Genomic DNA, 23,208 nt, shown 5'->3' with positions numbered 1-23,208 from the left:
CTCTGTGCATCTATTTCCTGGTGATCTGACTTCAATACAACCCTGTTTGAAGAATGAGGAAAATCCAGATCCCCCTACTTCTCTAACATCTTAACTCCCTTCTTTAAAAGAAAGATATTTTTGAATACCCAGTGTGTGCACAGAACATTTGTAAAAGCTGTATTAGTGAATATAAACTTGACATTAATTTTCTTAAAGTAACCTGTTATTTATGTGGTATAGAATGTAACATATAAAATACAGAAAAGCATTTTCAGGACACACACGCACACACACACACACACACACACAAACTAAGGCAGGTTATGGTTTGGCAGTAAATTGGCAAGGGAGGCATAGGAAGATAAGGAGATATGACTTGAATAGTTGTGCTGAGAAGAGTAAAATTAGAAGGAGCTTTTAATATGTATTGTATGTGGGGTGTGCTTATAGAACTGACCTGTGGAGTAGGTATGTACATTCTGCACACTTTAAAAAAATTTTTTTTAATGTTTATTTGTTTTTGAGAGAGATAGAGATAGAGAGACAGAGAGTGAGTGGGGAAGGGTCAAAGAGCAGGGGAGACACAGAATCTGAAACAGGCTCCAGGCTCTGAGCTTTCAGCTCAGAGCCTAACGTGGGGCTCAAACTCACGAACTATGAGATCATGAACTGAGGTGACGTCAAATTCTCAACTGACTGAACCGCCCAGGCACCCTTGCAGACCTTTAGCTTTTAAACTTTCTAGAAGTACAATATTCTCTTAAATATTTTGCATTTTATGATGTTATTTTTAGAAGAACAGAGATGAAGTTCTTTTATATCCCAAATGTATAAATGCTTAAATATTGACTTGAATAAAATCTCAATAGGCAAACCTTTCAAGCCATTAAAAGTCATTTGTTTTTTCATTTCAGGTATATATTAATTCATATGTATATTTATTTATATCCAGCTTTGCTCCAGAAAGAATTTAAGGTTTTTGTAGATGAATACCAAGTAAAAAAAAAATTAAAAAATAAGTGGAGAGGAAAATGGAAGCAGAAAAATTAGAGCATGAAAGAATAGATGAAGCCAGAGATACATTCTTGTTGTTTACAAATGCATGGCATAATGGCCTATATCTTCTAGAACTGGGACAAAATGAAGACTTAAAATTTTTGGTAGCCATTATAAAGAAGTTGATACCTTTTATTGCATGATTATTGACAGTATCTTTAAGGTTGTAAAAAGATCTAACAGACCAAAAAAAATTTTTCCCCATGGGGCTCCATAGAAGAATACAGTTTAACATAATGAAATGTCTTCAGTCATATCTCCACATTATATATAGCAACATGTTGACAAGTTTTTAATGCAGTCCTTAAATTCAGGGAATACTCAGTTTTGTGTAGGAACTTTAGTTTAACAAGCATATCATAGAAGCCTTTTTAAAATTTGTAATACTGAATTACAGAATAGTGATCTTCATGCAGTTCATCAACCAAATATTAAGGAGGTAGCTTAATATTTTTTTTCTTCCTAGTATGTGAACCTACTTGCTTGTCAGGAATACATCATTTGCATGGGCGTTGTTTGGGTGTGACTTGTTATAGGCTGAACCTATGCAGGAATTTGACCAAGGCTGTGAATCAGAGAAGTGTAGGAACAATTCTAAGAAACTTTGGGCTGCAGTCTTATATAGTTGCCTGCAAAAGTTCCATTGTTAAAATGCAATAAATGGATTTTAGCCTATACAAAGTCTTGCAAGATTAGATATCTTTATAGTATATTTAATGGGGAAAATCACTACTAAAGACATTTGTAAAATTGTATTTTAAAGAAGCTTGCATTATCATCATGAAATATGCATATAAAAATTCTGTACTAAACACACCAAGTATAATGCTATTAATGATTACTAATGAAAGATTGAAATGTAGTATACCAAACAAGTTACGTGGATTATTTTAAAACACAATCAAATACAACACATGAAAACATGATCACAATTGTCAGACTGGCCTTCCTTGTATTTCACATGCCAAGTAATATTTATACAAAGCATACATTTTAAAATTCATGGATTATATAGGATTTTAAAATGAATTTTTGAAAATATTAAACCCTTGCCCTCTTGAGTAATTATCAAGAGATAGTTTTAAAAATATATCTTTGTATCTTAAAATCCCTTGCAGTTTATTCTTGTCTTCAGTCAGTGTCACTGTTAAAATTCACTTCAACAAATATTTACTGAGTACTTTTTAATTAATTAATTAATTAATTTATTTATTTATTTATTTATTTTGAAAGAGAGAAACAGCATGAACAGGGGAGGGGCAGAGAGAGAGGGAGAGAGATTCCCAAGCAGGGTCCACACTGTCAGTGCAGATGCTGATGTGGGGCTTGATCCCACAAATTGTGAGGTCATGACCAGAGCTGAAATCAATAGTTGGACACTCAACTGAGCCACCCAGGTTCCCCCTTACTGAGTACTTCTTCATGTAAAATATAAAAGTCCACATGACCTAAAGAGATATATTGGAGTAGCTCACTCACTCATTTCTTTAACAAACTGTTTCCAAGAATTGTATCAGTGTGGCTGAAAAGAAACCTCTTTGATGAGGATAGATATGTTTTTAGATACAGTAGTTTGAAGATATGTGACTTCTTTTGTAGTTGATCATGGGAAGAGAACAGAGTGAGATGATATTTTCTTATGCTAGTTAAGTCCACCCATAAGATCAGAAAAGAACAAATCAGGTGACGAACAAATAAACAATTATTTCTGTAGACTATAAATAGTGGCTTCTATTAGATGACATAGTAGGATGTTAGTGAGCTTTAGAAGAGCTAGAGAAAAAGTGGCTGCTTTGTGCAGATGTCTTCCAGAAAGTCTGGACCATTTTTTTTTCTTGCTTTCTTGCTTCTTTTTGCCCTCTACATTCCATTTTTTCAACTCTACTAAGTGTTGTGTTTTGGAACAGTGGCCCTCAATGTATGGTCTGTCTAATAAGATGCTTTCAGGAAATCCTCAAGGTCGAAACTATTTTATAATAATACTAAGATACTATTTATAAAACTTCTGGAATCTTGGCACAATCAAGGCAGTGATTACAAATTATGTCAGTAGTCATTGTATTCTTCACTGCTACACACTTTGCAGTTTAAAAAATGCAAATGTTACCTCAGAATGTCCTTGATGAAGTGTTAACAGTGATTAAATTTATTTAATCCCAACCCTTGAGTATAGTTCTTTTTAATATTGTGTGATGAAATGAGAAGTACACATAAAGCACTTTAGGTGTATACCAGAAGTTTCATACCATCAAGACAAAGCACTTGTGTGATTTTTTGAGTTGTAAGCTGAACTAGCCACTTTTTCCATAGAACATCATTTTTATTTGAAAGAATGATTGACAAACTATGGTTACTAAACTTGTGTATTTGGTAGATGTTTCCTCAAAAATGAATGGTAATGATCTTGTTATTTCATGTAAAACAACTGACAATATTTTTGTCAATGATAAAATTTGAGCTTTGAAGCAAAAATTTAGTTTTGGAAAATTTTTATTTGCCACTGTGAACTTGACACCTTAATACTAAACTTTTCTGATGAGATCACTGCTGTTCATATGTAGATCTGCATAATTCAGTGAAGCAGTACTTTTGAGACGACCAATATGTTATTTTATCAAATCAGACATGAGTACAAACACTTTCAAAATGTAAGGTAGACAAATGGATTATTACATAACAGAATTCGGACAATTAATGGTTATGGTTTCAGATTCTTCATTATAACTAACCTTTAAGAAACTGCCTCTTTTTAAGTTCTTGTGTCATATCAAAGAAGAATCAGCACAATTATATAAAACAGCTTTTAAAATACTCCTTTTCTATATACATATATGTGTGAGAACTGATTTTCTTTCTCTGCCTCAAGCAAAGCAACTTAATTGCAACAGACTGAATGCAGAGCAGACATAAGTATCCAACTCTCTTTTTGTTAGGTCAGATATTAGAGATTCACAAAAAAAAAAATGATCAATGTCACTCTTCACATTTTTTTTGCTTTGGAAAACATAGTTATTTTTATAAAAAATATGCTCACATGTGGCAGGTTTATTATTTTTTAATGAATCAATACCTAGTTGCTTTTTCTCTTTTAATTTCTAATATGGTACATATCAATAGATACCCACAAAAATACCAAAAACACTTTGGAGTCGTCAATAATTTTTAAGATTGTAAAGGATTTCTGAGACCAAAAAAATGAGAACTGCTTTACTTTAAGAAACTGATAAAAATAGTTTTCCTACTTGTGCTAGAGTCATTATTCATGAAATTACTTGACTTCTTTGTTGACATCCTCTTGGCCACATGATATTGATTAGGAAAAGGGAAATTGGGTATCTGAAAACTTTGAGTCTGGTGCTTAGGGTTAATGCCATATATTTAGCTGAAGTGTGTGTGTGTGTGTGTGTGTGTGTGTGTGTGTGTGTTATGGCAATTCATTTACTCTATTTTTTGTTGGTTTGTTTTTTAAGTTTCTATTTTAATTCCAGTTTGTTAAAATATAGTGTAATATTAGATACTGGTGTACAGCATAGTGATTAAAGACTTCCATACAACACCTGGTGCTCATCACAAGTGCTCTCCTTAATCTCTATCACCTATTTCACCCATACATCCCACCCACCTTCCTTCTAGCAACCATCATTTGCTGTCTATAGTCTGTTTCTTGGTTTGCTTCTCTATTTCTTTTTTTCTCATACATACATATGATATATATAGCAAATTTTTTTTCCTCAGATCTTGGATTAGGGTTTGGTTTAGAGCTAAGGTACGGGTTAGGGTTAGAGTTACAGCCAGGGTGAGGGTATATGCCTATTATCTTGCAATTCAGAGACCTCTACAGAGGGATCAGTTTAGGGTTAGAGTTAGGGTTGGGATTAATGGTTAGCAGTTAGGGGTTAGGGTTAAGGTTTGGAGCTAGGTTTAAGATTAGGGTGAGTCTATGTGCCTCCATTCCAGCAGTTTGAGACCTCTCCAGAGGCTAAGTTTAGGGTTAGAGTTAGGGCTAGATTTAGAGCTTAGGGGTTATTGGTAAGGGGTAGGGTTAGGCATAGAGTCAGGGTTAAAGTGTGTTAGGCTTAGGGTTTGTGCTTAGCATCATACAGTTGAGAGATTTCTCCAGGGAATAAGACATCAGAATTTTATTGGGGTGAGAACAAAGAAGGCAACCATCCACTGAGCTGAGGTAAAGACGGGAGTTGGTGGTCTAAATACTCTCTAAGTGGACATTCAGTTGGTCCTTCTGTTTTTCTTTCTTTTGTTTTGTTTTTCCCTCAAGATTTATTTAAACTCCTTTTAGTTAACATACAGTGTAATGCAGGTTCGGGTGTAGACTTTCCTGATTCAACACTTAAATAAATCACCTGGTGCTCATCACAAGTCCCCTCCTTAGTCCCCATCACATATTTAACCCTATCTTCTGCCCACCTTCCCTCTGGCAACCATCAGTTTGATCTTTATAGTTTTTTTTTTTAATATATGAAATTTATTGTCAAATTGGTTTCCATACAACACCCAGTGCTCATCCCAAAAGGTGCCCTCCTCAATACCCATCACCCACCCTCCGCTTCCTCCCACCCCCCATCAACCCTCAGTTTGTTCTCAGTTTTTAACATTCTCTTATGCTTTGGCTCTCTCCCACTCTAACCTCTTTTTTTTTTTTCCTTCCCTTCCCCCATGGCTTTCTGTTAAGTTTCTTAGGATCCACATAAGAGTGAAACCATATGGTATCTGTCTTTCTCTGTATGGCTTATTTCACTTAGCATCACACTCACCACTTCCATCCACGTTGCTACAAAAGGCCATATTTCATTCTTTCTCATTGCCACGTAGTATTCCATTGTGCATATTAACCACAATTTCTTTATCCACTCATCAGTTGATGGACATTTAGGCTCTTTCCATAATTTGGCTATTGTTGAGAGTGCTGCTATAAACATTGGGGAACAGGTGCCCCTATGCATCAGTACTCCTGTATCCCTTGGATAAATTCCTAGGAGTGCTATTGCTGGGTCATAGGGTAGGTCTACTTTTAATTTTCTGAGGAACCTGCACACTGTTTTCCAGAGCGGCTGCACCAATTTGCATTCCCACCAACAGTGCAAGAGGGTTCCCATTTCTCCACATCCTCTCCAGCATCTATAGTCTCCTGATTTGTTCATTTTGGCCACTCTGACTGGCGTGAGGTGATATCTGAGTGTGGTTTTGATTTGTATTTCCCTGATAAGGAGCGACGTTGAACATCTTTTCATGTGCCTATTGGCCATCCGGATGTCTTCTTTAGAGAAGTGTCTTTTCATGTTTTCTGCCCATTTCTTCACTGGGTTATTTGTTTTTCAGGTGTGGAGTTTGGTGAGCTCTTTATAGATTTTGGATACTAGCCCTTTGTCCGATATGTCATTTGCAAATATCTTTTCCCATTCCGTTGGTTGCCTTTTAGTTTTGCTGGTTGTTTCCTTTGCTGTGCAGAAGCTATTTATCTTCATAAGGTCCCAGTAATTCATTTTTGCTTTTAATTCCCTTGCCTTTGGGGATGTGTCGAGTAAGAGATTGCTACGGCTGAGGTCAGAGAGGTCTTTTCCTGCTTTCTCCTCTAGGGTTTGGATGGTTTCCTGTCTCACATTCAGGTTCTTTGTCCATTTTGAGTTTATTTTTGTGAATGGTGTGAGAAAGTGGTCTAGTTTCAACCTTCTGCATGTTGCTGTCCAGTTCTCCCAGCACCATTTGTTAAAGAGACTGTCTTTTTTCCATTGGATGTTCTTTCCTGCTTTGTCAAAGATGAGTTGGCCATACGTTTGTGGGTCTAGTTCTGGGGTTTCTATTCTATTCCATAGGTCTATGTGTCTGTTTTTGTGCCAAGACCATGCTGTCTTGATGATTACAGCTTTGTAGTAGAGGCTAACGTCTGGGATTGTGATGCCTCCTGCTTTGGTCTTCTTCTTCAAAATTACTTTGGCTATTTGGGGCCTTTTGTGGTTCCATATGAATTTTGGGATTGCTTGTTCTAGTTTCGAGAAGAATGCTGGTGCAATTTTGATTGAGATTGCATTGAATGTGTAGATAGCTTTGGGTAGTATTGACATTTTGACAATATTTATGCTTCCAATCCATGAGCAGGGAATGTCTTTCCATTTCTTTCTATCTTCTTCAATTACCTTCATAAGCTCTCAATAGTTTTCAGCATACAGATCCTTTACATCTTTGGTTAGATTTATTCCTAGGTATTTTATGCTTGGTGCAGTTGTGAATGGGATCAGTTTTTTTATTTGCCTTTCTGTTGCTTCATTTTTAGTGTAGTAAGAATGCAACTGACTTCTGTCCATTGATTTTGTATCCTGCAACTTTGCTGAATTCATGTATCAGTTCTAGCAGACTTCTGGTGGAGTCTACCGGGTTTTCCATGTATAATATCATGTCATTGCAAAAAGTGAAAGCTTGACTTCATCTTTGCCAATTTTGATGCCTTTGATTTCCTTTTGTTGTCTGATTGCTGATGCTAGAACTTCCAGCACTATGTTCAACAACAGCAGTGAGAGTGGGCATCTCTGTCGTGTTCCTGATCTCAGGGATAAAGCTCTCGGTTTTTCCCCATTGAGGATGATGTTAGCTGTGGGCTTTTCATAAATGGCTTTTATGATCTTTAAGTATGTTCCTTCTATCCCGACTTTCTCAAGGGTTTTTATTAAGAAAGGGTGCTGGATTTTGTCAAAGGCCTTTTCTGCATCGATTGACAGGATCATATGGTTCTTCTCTTTTTTTTTGTTAATGTGATGTATCACGTTGATTGATTTGCGAATGTTGAACCAGCCCTGCATCCCAGGAATGAATCCCACTTGATCATGGTGAATAATTCTTTTTATATGCCATTGAATTCGATTTGCTAGTATCTTTGAGAATTTTTGCATCCATATTCATCAGGGATATTGGCCTGTAGTTCTCTTTTTTTACTGGGCCTCTGTCTGGTTTAGGAATCAAAGGAATACTGGCTTCATAGAATGAGTCTGGAAGTTTTCCTTCCCTTTCTATTTCTTGGAATAGCTTGAGAAGGATAGGTATTATCTCTGCTTTAAATGTATGGTAGAACTCCCCTGGGAAGCCATCTGGTCCTGGACTCTTATTTGTTGGGAGATTTTTGATAACCGATTCAATTTCTTCGCTGGTTATGGGTCTGTTAAAGCTTTCTCTTTCCTCCTGATTGAGTTTTGGAAGAGTGTGGGTGTTCAGGAATTTGTCCATTTCTTCCAGGTTGTCCAATTTGTTGGCATATAATTTTTCGTAGTATTCCCTGATAATTGTTTGTATCTCTGAGGGATTGGTTGTCATAATTCCATTTTCACTCATGATTTTATCTATTTGGTCATCTCCCTTTTCTTTTTGAGAAGCCTGGCTATAGGGTTGTCAATTTTGTTTATTTTTTCAAATAACCAACTCTTGGTTTCGTTGATATGCTCTACAGTTTTTTTAGATTCTATATTGTTTATTTCTGCTCTGATCTTTATTATTTCTCTTCTTCTGCTGGGTTTGGGGTGTCTTTGCTGTTCTGCTTCTATTTCCTTTAGGTGTGCTGTTAGATTTTGTATTTGGGATTTTTCTTGTTTGTTGAGATAGGCCTGGATTGCAATGTAGTTTCCTCTTAGACTGCCTTCGCTGCGTCCCAAAGCCTTTGGATTGTTGTATTTTCATTTTCGTTTGTTTCCATATATTTTTTAATTTCTTCTCTAATTGCCTGGTTGACCCATTCATTCGTTAGTAGGGTGTTCTTTAATATCCATGCTTTTGGAGGCTTTCCAGACTTTTTCCTGTGGTTGATTTCAAGCTTCATAGCATTGTGGTCTGAAATATGCATGGTATAATTTCAATTCTTATAAACTTATGAAGGGCTGTTTTGTGACCCAGTATATGATCTATCTTGGAGAATGTTCCATGTGCACTCGAGAAGAAAGTATATTCTGTTGCTTTGGGATGCAGAGTACTAAATATATCTGTCAAGTCCATCTGATCCAATGTCTCAGTCAGGGCCCTTGTTTCTTTATTGACCGTGTGTCTAGATGATCTATCCATTTCTGTAAGTGGGGTGTTAAAGTCCCCTGAAATGACCACATTCTTATCAATAAGGTTGCTTATGTTTATGAGTAATTGTTTTATATATTTGGGGGCTCCTGTATTCGGCGCATAGACATTTATAATTCTTAGCTCTTCCTGATGGATAGACCCTGTAATTATTATATAATGCACTTCTTCATTTCTTGTTACAGCCTTTAATTTAAAGTCTAGTTTGTCTGATATAAGTATGGCTACTCCAGCTTTCTTTTGGCTCCCAGTAGCATGATAAATAGTTTTCCATCCCCTCACTCTGAATCTAAAGGTGTCCTCAGGTCTAAAATGAGTCTCTTGTAGACAGCAAATAGATGGGTCTTGTTTTTTTATCCATTCTGATACCCTATGTCTTTTGGTTGGCGCATTTAATCCATTTACATTCAGTGTTATTATAGAAAGATACGGGTTTAGAGTCATTGTGATGTCTGTATGTTTTATGCTTGTAGTGATGTCTCTGGTACTTTGTCTCACAGGGTCCCCCTTAGGATCTCTTGTAGGGCTGGTTTAGTGGTGACAAATTCCTTCAGTTTTTGTTTGTTTGGGAAGACCTTTATCTCTCCTTCTATTCTAAATGACAGACTTGCTGGATAAAGGATTCTCGGCTGCATATTTTTTCTGTTCATCACATTGAAGATCTCCTGCCATGCCTTTCTGGCCTGCCAAGTTTCAAAAGAGAAATCAGTCACAAGTCTTATAGGTCTCCCTTATATGTTAGGGCACGTTTATCCCTTGCTGATTTCAGAATTTTCTCTTTATCCTTGTATTTTGCCAGTTTGACTATGATATGCCATGCAGAAGATCGATTCAAGTTACATCTGAAGGGAGTTCTCTGTGCCTCTGGATTTCAATGCCTTTTTCCTTCCCCAGTTCAGGGAAGTTCTCAGATATTATTTCTTCAAGTACCCCTTCAGCACCTTTCCGTCTCTCTTCCTTCTCTGGGATACCAATTATGCGTATATTATTTCTTTTTAGTGTATCACTTAGTTCTCTAATTTTCCACTCATAGTCTTGGATATTTTTATATCTCTTTCTCTCAGCTTCCTCTTTTTCCATAACTTTATCTTCTAGTTCACCTATTCTCTCCTCTGCCTCTTCAATCCGAGCTGTCATTGTTTCCATTTTGTTTTGCATTTCATTTAAAGCGCTTTTCAGCTCCTCGTGACTGTTCCTTAGTCCCTTGATCTCTGTAGCAAGAGATTCTCTGCTGTCCTCTATACTGTTTTCAAGCCCAGCGATTAATTTTATGACTATTATTCTAAATTCACTTTCTGTTATATTATTTAAATCCTTTTTGATCAGTTCATTAGCTGTTGTTATTTCCTGGAGATTTTTCTGAGGGGAATTCTTCTGTTTGGTCATTTTGGACAGTCCCTGGAGTGGTGAGGACCTGCAGGGCACTTCCCCTGTGCTGTGGTGTATAACTGGATTTGGTGGGCGGGGCCGCAGTCAGTCCTGATATCTGCCTCCAGCCCACCACTGGGGCCACAGTCAGACTGGTGTGTGCCTTCTCTTCCCCTCTCCTAGTGGCGGGATTCACTGTGGGGTGGCTTGGCCAGTCTGGGCTACTTGCACACTGCCAGGCTCGTGGTTCTGGGGATCTGGCATAGTAGCTGGGTTGGGTAGGCAAGGTCCATGGGGGCAGGAGTGGCAGGCTTAGCTCGCTTCTTCTTAGGTGATCCACTTCAGGAAGGGCCCTGTGGCATGGGAAGGGAGTCACATCCACTGCAGGAGGTTTGGCTCCGCAGAAGCACAGAGTTGGGTGTTTGCGTGGAGTGAGCAAGTTCCCTGGTAGGAACTGGTTCCCTTTGAGATTTTGGCTGGGGGATGGGCGGGGGAGATGGCGCTGGCGAGCGCCTTTGTTCCCCACCAAACTGAACTGTGTCGTCCGGGGGCTCAGCAGCTCTCCCTCCATTTGTCCTCCAGCCTTCCCGCTTTCCGAGCAGAGCTGTTAACTTATGACCTCCCAGACGCTAAGTCGCACTTGCTGTGGGAACACAGTCTGTCAGGCCCCTCTGCTTTTGCCAGCCAGACTCGGGGGCTCTGCTTGGCCGCGAGCCGCCCCTCCACCCTGGCTCCCTCCCGCCAGTCCATGGAGTGCGCACTGCCTCGCCGCCCTTCCTACCCTCTTCTGTGGGCCCCTCGTCTGTGCTTGGCTCCGGAGACTCCGTTCTGCTAATCCTCTGGCGGTTTTCTGTGTTATTTAGGCAGGTGTAGGTGGAATCTAAGTGATCAGCAGGACGCAGGGTGAGCCCAGCGTCTCCTATGCCGCCATCTTCTTCCCAAAAGGTTGATCTTTATAGTTAAGAATCTGTATCTTTATTTTTCTCTCTTCCCCTCACCCCCATGTTCGTTTGTTTTGTTTCTTAAATTCCACATATGAGTGAAATTTTATGGTATCTGTCCTTCTCTGACATTTCAGTTAGCATAATATTCTCTAGCTCCATCCATGTCCTTTCAAATGGCAATATTTCATTATTTTTTCATCACTGAGTAATATTACACTTTGTGTGTGTGTGTGTGTATGCCATATCTTTATATATTCTTCAGTAGATGGACATTTGGGGTCTTCCCCTAAGTTGGCTATTGTTGGTAATGCTGCTGTAAACATTGGGGTGCACGTATGACTTCAAATCAGTATATTTGTATCCTTTGGGTAAATACCTAGTAATGCAATTGGTAGATCATATTGTAGTTCTATTTTCAGTTTTTTTGAAGAACATCCATTCTGTTTTCCAGAGTGGCTATACCAGTTTGCATTCCCACCAACAGTGTAAGAGGGTTCCCCTTTCTCCACATCCTCAACAACACCTGTTGTTTCCTGTGTTGTTAATTTTAGCCATTCTGACTGGTGTGAGGTGATATCTCATTGTGGTTTTGATATGTATTTGCCTTTTGATGAGTGGTATTGAACATCTTTTCATTTGTCTGTTGTCCATCTGTATGTCTTCTTTGGAAAAATATTGATTCGTGTCTTTTGCCCAGTTTTTAATTGGATTATTTATTTTTTGGGTGTTGAGTTTGATAAGTTATTTTCATATTTTGGATTTGAACCCTTTATCAGATATGTCTTTTGCAAATATCTTCTCCCATTGTGTAAGTTGCCTTTTAGTTTTGTTGTTTGTCTCCTTCACTGTACAGAAAACTTTTATTTTGATAAAGTCCCAGTTGTTTATTTTTGCCTTTGGTTGTCTTGGCTCAGGAGATATACCTAGTCATACCTGATGTCAAAGAGGTTGCTGCCTATGTCCCCTTTAGGTTTTTGATGGTTTACTGTCTCACATACATCTGTCATTCAGTTTGAATTTGTTTTTGTGTATAGTGTAAAAAAGTGTGGTCCAGTTTTATTTTTAATTTTTTAGAGAGAAACAGACAGAGCAGAAGCAGGGGAGGGGCAGAGAGAGAGAGACAGAGACAGAATCTGGAGCAGGCTTCAGGCTCTGAGCTGTCAGCACAGAGGCTGATGTGGGGCTTGAACTCACAAACCATGAGATCATGACCTGAGTCAAAGTCGGATACCCAACTGACTGAGCTACCCAGGTGCCCCTGGTCTAGTTTCATTCTTTTGCAAATTACTGTCTACTTTTCCCAGCATCATTTGTTGAAGAGACTGTTTTTTATCCATTGGTTATTCTTCCCAACTTTGTCAAAGATTATTTGATCATGTAGTTCTGGGTTCATTTCTGGGTTTTCTTTTCTGTTCCATTGATCTGTGTGTCTCTTTTTTGCCAGTAATGTAGTTTCTTGATCACTACAGCTTTGTAATATAACTTGAAGTCTGGAATTGTCATGTCTCCAGGTTTGCTTTTCTTTTCAAGATTGCTTTGGCTATGCGGGGTCTTTTGTGATTCCATTCAAATTTTAGGACTGTTCTAGCTCTGTGAAAAATACTGTAGTATTTTTTTAGAGATTACATTAAATGTGTAGATTGCTTTGAGTAATGTAGACATTTTAACAATATTTGTCCTTCCAATTCATGAGCATGGAATGCTTTTCCATTTCTTTGTGTCCTCTTTAATTTCTTTCATCAGTATTCTATAGTTTTTTAGAGTGCAGATCTTTTACCTCTTTCATTAGGTTCATTCCTAGGTATCTTATGGTTGTGGTGCAATTGGAAATGGGATCAATTTATTGTTTTCTCTTTTCACTTCTTCATTATTGGTGTATAGAAATGTAACAGATTGCTGTACACTCATTTTGTATTTTGTGACTCTACTGAACTTGTTTATGAGTTTTAGTAAGCTTTTTTGTGGAGTCTTTTGGGTTTTATATATATGGTATCATGCCATCTACAAATAGTGAAAGTTTTATTCCTTCTGGCAAGGAAGAATTTGGATGCTTTGTGTTTCTTCTTTTTTTTTCTCTGATTGCTGTGGATCAGACTTCCAGTACTATGTTAAATCAAAGTGGTGAGAGTGGATTTTCCTGTCTTGTTAGGAAGCTCTCAGTTTTTCCCCATTGAAGATGATATTAGCTGTGTATTTGTCATATATGACCTTAATTATATTGTGGTTTGCTCCCTCTAATCTTACTTTCTGGAGGGTTTTTATTATGAATGGATATTGTACTTTGTCAAATGCTTTTTCTGTGTCTTTTGAAATGATTGTAATGTTTTTGTCCTTTCTTTTAATAATGTTATGTATCATGTTGATTGATTTATGAATATTGAACCACTGTTTTAACTCAAGAATAAATACCAATTGGTCATGGTGAATGATAGTTTTTTTTAAGATTTTATTTTTAAGTAATTTCTACACCCACTGTGGGGCTTGAACTTACAACCCCGAGATTAGATGCATGCTCTACTGATTGAGCCATCCAGACAACCTTGATTTTTTTTAAATCTATTGTGGATTAATTTTGCTAATATTCTGTTAAGAATTTTTGCACCTGTATTCATCAGGGATATTGGCCTGTAGTTCTCTTTTTGTGATGTCTGTCTGGTGTTGGTATCAGGGATATTGGCCTGTAGTTCTCTTTTTGTGGTGTCTGTATGGTGTTGGTATCAGGGTAATGCTCACTAATAGAATGAATTTGGAAGTTTTCCTTCTTTTTTCTAATTCTTAGAATAATTTGAGAAGAATATATATTAACTCTTATTTAAAGGTTTGGTAGAACTCTGCGAAGCCATCTGGTCCTGAACTTTTGTTTGTTTGGATTATTTTGATTACTGATTCATTTCATTGCTAGTAATTGGTCTGTTCAAGGTTTCTATTACTTCTTGTTTCAGTTTTTGTAATTTATATTGTTTCTAGGAATTTATCCATTTCTTACAGGCTGTTCCAAATTGTTGGCATATAGTTTTTCATATTTGTATTTCATATTCTTCTACAACTGTTTGTATTTCTGTGGTGTTCGTTATTATTTCTTTTCTGTCATTTGTGATTTTATTCATTTGGGTCCTTTCTCTTTTCTTTTTGATAATCTGGCTAGAGGTTTATCAGTTTTATTTGTTGTTTCAAGGAACCAACTCCTGCTTTCATTGATCTGTTCTATTGTTGCTTTTTTTTGTTTCTATATAATTTATTTCAAAGCAGTGAACAACTTTCACTATTTTTAAAAAATGAAACCACCCTCTACTAGTAAATAACTCCTGTAAAATTTCCATCGATTAATATTTATCTTTATAACTGAGGCTTTTTAAAAACAGCTTTTTTTAATGTTTATTTATTTTTGAGAGAGAGACAGAGACAGAGAGAGACAGAGAGAGACAGAGAGCAAGCCGAGGAGGAGCAGAGAGAGAGGGAGACACAGAATCCGAAACAGGCTCCAGGTTCTGAGCTGTCAGCACAGTTCCTGACGTGGGGCTCAAACTCATGAACCACGAGACTATAACCTGAGCTGAGGTTGGATGCTTAACCGACTGAGCCACCCAGGCACCCCTAGAAACTTAGCTTTAATGAGTCATAATTTTAATTTCAAAATATGAGATATTATTACTTAAGCTTGCTCAGTAACAGTAAAGAGTTTAACTTTAATGTATTGGAATAATTAGCCATCTTGATTCTTCAACCTGGCAGACAGATATAATTGCCTCTGATTTCTTACAGAAAATAAAATGTATGCTAACTTCTAAAATGGACCAATAAGGAAGTAGAAATGAGAATATCAAACTAAGAGTTATATCATTTTTTGGTCTTTATTAAGGTAACAAAAAGGAGCTTGGGTCTTAAAAGGAGTTCCTTTAGATGAAATTGCCCTTCAATATGTTGCTTATCTTTTATGTCACAAACTTCTTAAAGTCCTTGACCATGTCATCTATTTTAATAATTTTCTTTCCTATGGTAATATGTATGAGAGTGTGATTTAGTAAATGAACGAAAATGAGAAAAAAATCAAGTAAGAGTATAATTTATAGAGAAAGATCTATCTTTATAAAATTAGAGAAAATGTAGGGCCTGAAACATGCACTAGTCTATGTGTATAGCAAGAATGTCTTGAAATGTGAATTTTACTTTTTTCAAAAAATTCCTCTGTTAGGTTTTTCTTGTTCGAAAGAAGACTGGTCCTGATGCTGGGCAGCTCTATGCAATGAAGGTGTTAAAAAAAGCTTCTTTAAAAGGTAGAAGATGAGAAAGTTTAATAAAATAGAATTTGATAAATCTTGTTTTAACAAATATGCTGTGTATTGCTTGTAAAAATTGAGTAGATTCAGTTTTCTTTAAACATTAGTAATTGTTACAGTTTTCTAGCCTGTAAGTGATATTTCTAGGTTTGATATTGGCATATACTATAATTTAGTGAGACTATACCCTGGTAAAAATTTAATGGTACAAAAGTGACACATTTTATTTTACTTAAAATGTACTTGTTTTATTAAGCTATATTATTTTATTTCAAGTTTCTTAATTTTTTTGTTCTATTTGTGTTGGTTTTGCATACTAAAAAAGCACAACCACTTGGATACACATATATACACCATCTTCTAGGCTGTGATAACAATAACATTGCCCAGTTTTTTTTTTAATTTTTTTAATGTTTATTTCTGAGAGAGAGAGAGACAGAGCATGAGTGGGGGAGGGGCAGAGAGAGAGGGGGAGACACAGAATCCGAAGCAGGCTCCAGGCTCAGAGCTGTCAGCATAGAGCCCGACGCGGGTCTCAAACTCACAAACCGTGAGATCATGACCTGAGCCGAAGCCAATTGCTCAACCAACTGAGCCACCCAGGTGCCCCAACATTGCTCAGTTTTAGTCAGTAAACACATTTGAACAATTGGAGACCAATACATAATAAATGCATATTAGCCAAATACCTATTTATGTCACTTTAACCCATCTCTAGATCAAAACTAAATTTGTTGGCTTTCTGATAGTATGGTAATTACTGTCTAGGAATATATAGACTGCAAATTTAGGCACTTATAAAGTTGCATTTTATATTTTCATATTTTGTTTGGTGAATTATTTATGAGATCTCTACTTAAATTTTATATAGAAGAGTAATATATTCTACTCTACTATAATTTTTAGTTCGAGACAGAGTTCGGACAAAGATGGAGAGGGATATACTGGTGGAAGTAAATCATCCATTTATTGTCAAATTACACTATGGTATGTAATTTTTTTTTTTAATTTATGGAATTAGAGAGTTAAACTTTCCTTTCAAGTAATAATATAATAGGAAATAAATACTTCAAACTGATTTAATAATTCAACTATGTAAAACATATTCATCTGAAATAATAACAATTAATAACCAGCTTTGAATTGTATTTTCTGTATCTGTTGGTTAACTTGTCTAAGGTAATATGAAAGTATCTTCTGATTACCTGTCTGGTAGTATTTCTTTACTCTGCTATGCTGTACCTTTAATGATCCTAGGCTATAAAGTGTGATGATTTATTCAAAGCATTTGGTGTTTGGATGTGTTCCTCTTACATGTTGTTCATAATGAGTATATTCATTTACTTCCTACTTCTCATTGGAGAGGACAATGTAGGTATATTAGTCCATTTAAGTTATTCTCTCTTATATTTGGGGGGAGAAGAATACCAGTAAGAAGCAAGTAGGTATAATGGAAAGAACATGAATTTGGAGTCCGACTGTTCTGAGTTTGAATCATGGCTCCATTGATAATTTAATGCATGCATGAGATTGTGAAGTTTGGTTTTCCTGGAGAATTCAAAGGTATATACATCATTAAATCACTGATACATTCTACAACGTCACTTTAAATTTTCAAGAGATTAATTAGCAGTAGATTTAAAAAATTCTTAGGTAATTTTGAAAAATAATGCAGTAAAGTAGGTATTAAATTATTTTTATAAAAAACACTCAAGAAATGTCCACCCATTTTTCTTTTACTCCCTGTTATCCTAAATCTCTTCCTTAAATCTCTAGGGTGACATGACATTAATCAGTAAATACCAATTGTGTGCAAAACACTGTATTGAATGCAGTAGGCTCTAGAGGTGAAACAATCTCTGATCTCAAAAAAAAATTATATCTATGGGAACACAGACATTTAAGCGAATTAACTGTACATTCCAAAGTGGAGTTAAGACAGACATAAATAAAGAACAATGATATCTCAAAAGCCGTACCAAATAACTCTTATGCAGAAGAGGGTAAAGATGCTAAAGGAAATGTGAAAAGAGAAATCCTTAATAGAGCAAAGCTTAATAGAGGAGTTGGAATTTTTGTTGAGCTTGAAAGAATTAGTAGATTTTCATTAGGTAGGGAGGCAGAGTTCAGGAAGTTTGCAATTGAACACCATTGATCCATAAATCAGGAAAATGATGGTGGTAGACATTTATGTGTAAAGCCACATGCAAAGTTGATTATATTCTGGGAAGGCGTTTATAGCTATTTCAACACTAAATTCAATTGTGAGATAATGTTACCCAATAACATTGGACCATTTGAATAAATTCTTAATTCCTTTATAGTGTTTAATGATAAAACTCTAAATTTGTTTATCAAAATTTATACTAAGCTTGTTAAGCCTTTAAGATTGTTCTGTTACTACATTCTAATTTATAATTAGCCTTTCAGACTGAAGGGAAGCTGTATTTAATACTAGATTTTCTCAGGGGAGGAGATGTCTTTACAAGATTATCCAAAGAGGTGAGTATCTGTGAATTTTTACTATATTTTATTGAAACAAAAATCATTTTTGTTCTGATAATTAATTTTTCTATAGAAAAGTTAAATAATTATTCTATTTGTTTCACTGCATAGTATTTAGTGGATGTGCAAGTTAATGGTATTTTCTGTCTTCCTGTCATTTAGATCCATCTCAATGTGCTACTCATTATTCCCTTAGGCACAAGACCAATATAAATAACTGGATGAAGTAGATAGGGGCAAGCCTAGGATTTTGGCTACTCAAGCTACCAAAATGCCTCTGGGAGTAGTGTTTATTTTATTCATGTTTAAAACAGGTGTATGGAGGTATAATTGACATAGAATAAATTGCACATATTACGGTACATATTTGATAAAATTTGACATTCGTATATACCTGTGAAACCATCGTCACAATCAAGATAATAAGCTTATCCGTCGTCCCCAACCATTTTCTTGTGCCCCTTTGTAATTCCTCCCTTCTGCCCCACTCCTACTGAATCTGATTTTTGTCATTGTTTGGTTTGCATCTTCTAGGATTTTATATAAATGGAATCATAGAGTATGTATTTTTTTTGGTCTGGCGTATTTAACTCAATAATTATTTTGAGATTTCACCATGGTGTTATATGTATCAGTGGTTCATTCATTTTTATTGCTGAGTAGTATCCCACTGTATGAATATGCCACAATTTGTTTATGCATTAATTTATTGATGGATGTTTGGAATGTTTGCAGTTTTGGGATATTACTAATAAAACTGCTACAAACATTCATATACAAATGAGTGTATGGACATATGTTTTCATATTTATGGTTAAATACCTAGGAGTATGACTGGGCTATTTGGTAGATGTATGTTTTAACTTATTTTAAAGACACTGTCAAATTGTTTTCCAAGGTGGTATAACTTTTACACTCCCAGCAGCAACATATGAGAGTTTCAGTTGCTCCACATCCTTGCCAACCCTTGATATATGGTCAGTCTTGTTTTCATTTTGGACATAAGTGTGTGTAGTGGTACCTTATTGTGGTTTTGAATTGCATAATTCTAATGACTGATGATGTTGAGAATTTTTCAGTGCACTTATTTGACAACTGTTTATTTTCTTTGGTAAAATATCTGTTTAAATCTTTGGCCCATTTTTGAATTGAGTTGTTCTTCTGAGTTTTGAGAGTCTTTATATATTTTGGATGGTAGGTCGTTTAACATATATGTTGTTTGTAAATATTTTCTTCTGGTCTGTAGTTTATCTTTTCATTCTCTTTAACAATGTCTTTCAAAAAGCAGTTCTTTTTAAAAAAGCAGAAGTTCCTAATTTTGATCAAGTCCAACTTAATTTTTTTCTTTTATGAAATTGGTGTCCTATTTAAAAAATATTTGCCTAATCTCAGGTCACAAAGATTTTCTGTTTCCTACACAATTTGTAATTTTAGGTTTTACATTTAAGTTTATAATCCTTTAGTGTATGGTGAAGATGTTTTGAAGTCCTTTTTTTTTTTTTGCATGTACATACCCCATTGTTCTAGCATTATGATTAGAAAAGTCCATGCTTTCTTCACTGAATTACCTTTCATTTTTGTTGAAAATCAATTGATCATATTTTGTTCTGTTGATCTATTTGTCTATCTTGATTTCAATACCACGTGATTTCTTGATTACCTTTATAATATGTCTTAAAGTAAGGTAGTGCAAATCCTTGAGCTTTGCTCTTCTTTTTCAAAGTTGTTTTGCCTCTTCTGGATCCTTTGCATTTCCATATCAATTTTAAAATCAGCTCTTCACTTTCTACAAAAAAGCTTACTGTGGATTGCATTGAACCTCTAAGTCAATTTGCAAATAATTTACATTTTCATAACATTGAGTCTCCCAATCCACGAATATATTTCTTTCCAGTTTTTGAGTCTTCTTTAATTTCTCTCATCAATATCTTGTCATTTTAAGACTATAGGTTGTCATTTTCAGTCTATAAGTCTTATGCATTTATTAATCAAATTTACTTTCCTTTTAAAAATGCCATTGTAGGAGCGCCTGGGTGGCTCAGTCAGTTGAGCTCCAACTTCGACTCAGGTCATGATCTCACAACTCGTGGGTTTGAGCCCCGCGTCAGGCTCTGTGCTGACAGTTTGGAGCCTGGAGCCTGCTTCGGATTCTTTTTCTCCCCCTTTCTTTCTCCCTTCCCCACTCATATTCTGTCTCCATCTCTCTCAAAAATAAACATTAAAAAATAAAAAAAATTACAAAAAATAAAAATGCCATTGTAAATGGAATTGCTTTCTTATTAATTTCATTTCAAGTTGGATGGAAATACAATTGATGTTTTATATACTGAATTTGTGTCCCACAGTTTAACTGAACTTCCTTATTACACCTAACAGCTTTTTTTTGTAGACACCATAGAATTTTCTATTTGTAATCTGCAAATAAGGAGTTTTTACTTCTTTTCCATTATCAACATCATTTCTTTCTTTTATTTGTCTTTGCTGCACTGGCTGGGCCCTCCAGTTCAGTCTTCTATTGAATTGATAAGAGCAGACACTCTTGCCTTATTTCTGGTCTTAGGGGAAAAGCATAATTTTAGCATAAGTTATAAAGTTAAGTATAGGTCTTTTTACATGTTCTTTATCAAGTGAAAGTTCCTTTCTGTTACTTGTTCGTTGTATGTTAGATTTTGTAATATTTATTTATTTTTTCTTTTTTTCCCCCAAATGTTTATTTATTTATGTGGGAGCAGGGAAAGGGCAGAGAGAGAGGGAGAGAGAGAATTCCAAGCAGGCTCCATGCTGTCAGCAAAGAGCCCGATGCAGGGGTCAATCCCACGAACCATGAGATCATGACATGAGCCAAAATCAGGAACTGGATGCTCAACCGACTGAGACACCCAGGCGCCCCTGTAATATTCTTTTACTGCCATTATTGAGGTGTTATATATTTTTTCTTCTTTAATGTTTTTTTAAATTTTTTTTTAATGTTTTATTTATTTTTGAGACAGAGAAAGACAGAGCATGAACGGGGGAGGGTCAGAGAGAGAGGGAGACACAGAATCTGAAGCAGGCTCCAGGCTCTGAGCTGTCAGCACAGAGCCTGACGCGGGGCTCGAACTCACGGACCGTGAGATCATGATCTGAGCCAAAGTCGGACGCTTAACCGACTGAGCCACCCAGGCGCCCCTCTTCTTTAATGTTTTAATAGGTTAATTACATTGATTGATTGTCAAATGTTGAAGCAATCTTGCCTATGGATGAACCCCCACCATGTAATCATGATGTATTATCTTTTTTGCATATTGGTGGGTGATATTTCCTAAATGCTTGTTAAGAATTTTTACATTTATTTTTATGAGGGACATTTGACTATAGATTTTGTGTATTGTTTATGCCTTGTTTTGATGTCAGAGCAAATCTGGTTTTATAGAATGAGTTGGGTAGTGTTTTCTCCCGTTCTATTTTTTTAGAGAATTCAATGTTAAATTGTTATTAAAGTCTAGAAGAATTCAATGTTAAATTGTTACTAAATGATTGGTAGAATTCACCAGTGAATCTATCTGGCCTGAAGTTTTTTAATGGTAAGATGTTTTAACTACAAATTCAATTTGTTTAAGAGACTTGGAGGTATTAAGTTTATCTTTTTTTTTTTTTTTTTTTGAGTGAGCTTTGGTATCTTTGCCTTTTAAAAATTTAACCATTTTATCATTTTAGCAAATTTATCAAATTCACTGGCATGAAATTGTTCATAATACTCCCTTATTATCCTTTTTATAGCAGTAGAAGCATTAATGATATTTGTATCACCATACCTGATGTTCTTATTTTGTCTCTTCTTTCTTTTTTATCTTGCTTAGCCTTGCTAGAGGTTTATCAATTTTATTTTATTTTTTCTCAACAAATCAACTGGCTTTGGGCTTCAATGATTTTCTCTATTCTATTTCATTGTTTTCCACAGTAACTTTTATTACTTCATTTTTTTCCTGCTTACTATATATTTCACTAACTTTTCTGGTTTTTAAGATGGAAGCTGAAGTTACTAATTTGAGACCTTTAATCTTTCCTAACGTAGGTGTATACTGTTTTAACCATCTCTCTGAACAATATTTTAGCATTATCCCACATATTTTGATATGTGATGTTTTTATTTTCCTTCAGTTTCACATACTCTCTAATTTCCTTTTTATTTTTTCTTTGACTCATGGAGTATTTAGAAATATGTTATTTAATTTATAAATATTTTGGCATTTTCCAGAAAACTTTGTATTATTGACTTCTAATTTATTTTCATTGTAGTCATAAACCATAGTTTGTATGACTTCAATTCCCTTAAATTCACTTATAATTATTTTATGCTTCAGTATATAGTATATTTTTGTAAATGTTCTGTGTATACTTAAGGAGAATGTGTATTCTGATTTTGAGTAGTGGAAGGTCCTAAATGCAATTAGATCAAGTTGGCTGATAGTGGTATTAAGTCTACTGCATTCTTAATTTTTTGCCTATATATTTTATAAATTTTTGTGATACAGAGATTGAAAACTTTGACTATAATTATATATTTATCTTTTTTTCTGTTAATTTTAAATTTCTGTTAAGTTTTGGTTTATGTATTTCAAAGTTACTGAGTGTGTAAATTTTGGGGATTATCATTTCTTTTTGATAAACTGATACCTTTATTATTATGAGATGACTTATTTTAACACTGTTAATGTACTTAAAGCAATTATCCTTGCTTTTTATCCAATCTGAAAATCTATGCCTTTTAATTTTAATTTGAGTGTTATACCTGTTACATTTAATATGATTATTGATTTGGCTGTGTTTAAATCTCCAATTTTGCTGTTTATATGGGTTTTTTTGTCTCATCTGTTCTTTGTTTTTCCCTATTTTCTGACTTATTTTTAAAATGATGTACAACTTTATATTAGTGTCAGGTGTACAACAATGACTTGACACTTGTGTACACTGCAAATTGATCACCACAGTAAATCTAGTCATCATATTTCACCACAAAAAGTTACCAA

General features: G+C 35.4%; 1 protein-coding gene across 1 annotated transcript in view; it reads left to right on the top strand.

Annotated features, from left to right (window-relative positions):
* The window catches only part of RPS6KA6 (ribosomal protein S6 kinase A6), a 198,131-nt gene that overhangs the window by 54,562 nt on the left and 120,361 nt on the right, over window positions 1-23,208 (top strand). Inside the window, exons 4-6 of the mRNA XM_030306020.1 lie at window positions 15,610-15,691; window positions 16,601-16,681; window positions 18,117-18,196. Coding sequence (XP_030161880.1) covers window positions 15,610-15,691; window positions 16,601-16,681; window positions 18,117-18,196 — 243 coding nt within the window. The remainder of the gene's footprint in view (window positions 1-15,609; window positions 15,692-16,600; window positions 16,682-18,116; window positions 18,197-23,208) is intronic.

This window comes from Lynx canadensis, chromosome X (genome assembly GCF_007474595.2).
Source record: "Lynx canadensis isolate LIC74 chromosome X, mLynCan4.pri.v2, whole genome shotgun sequence".
Classification (NCBI taxonomy): domain Eukaryota; kingdom Metazoa; phylum Chordata; class Mammalia; order Carnivora; family Felidae; genus Lynx; species Lynx canadensis.
Note: the sequence above shows the minus strand (reverse complement) of the source record. Positions and strands in the feature narration are given on the sequence as shown.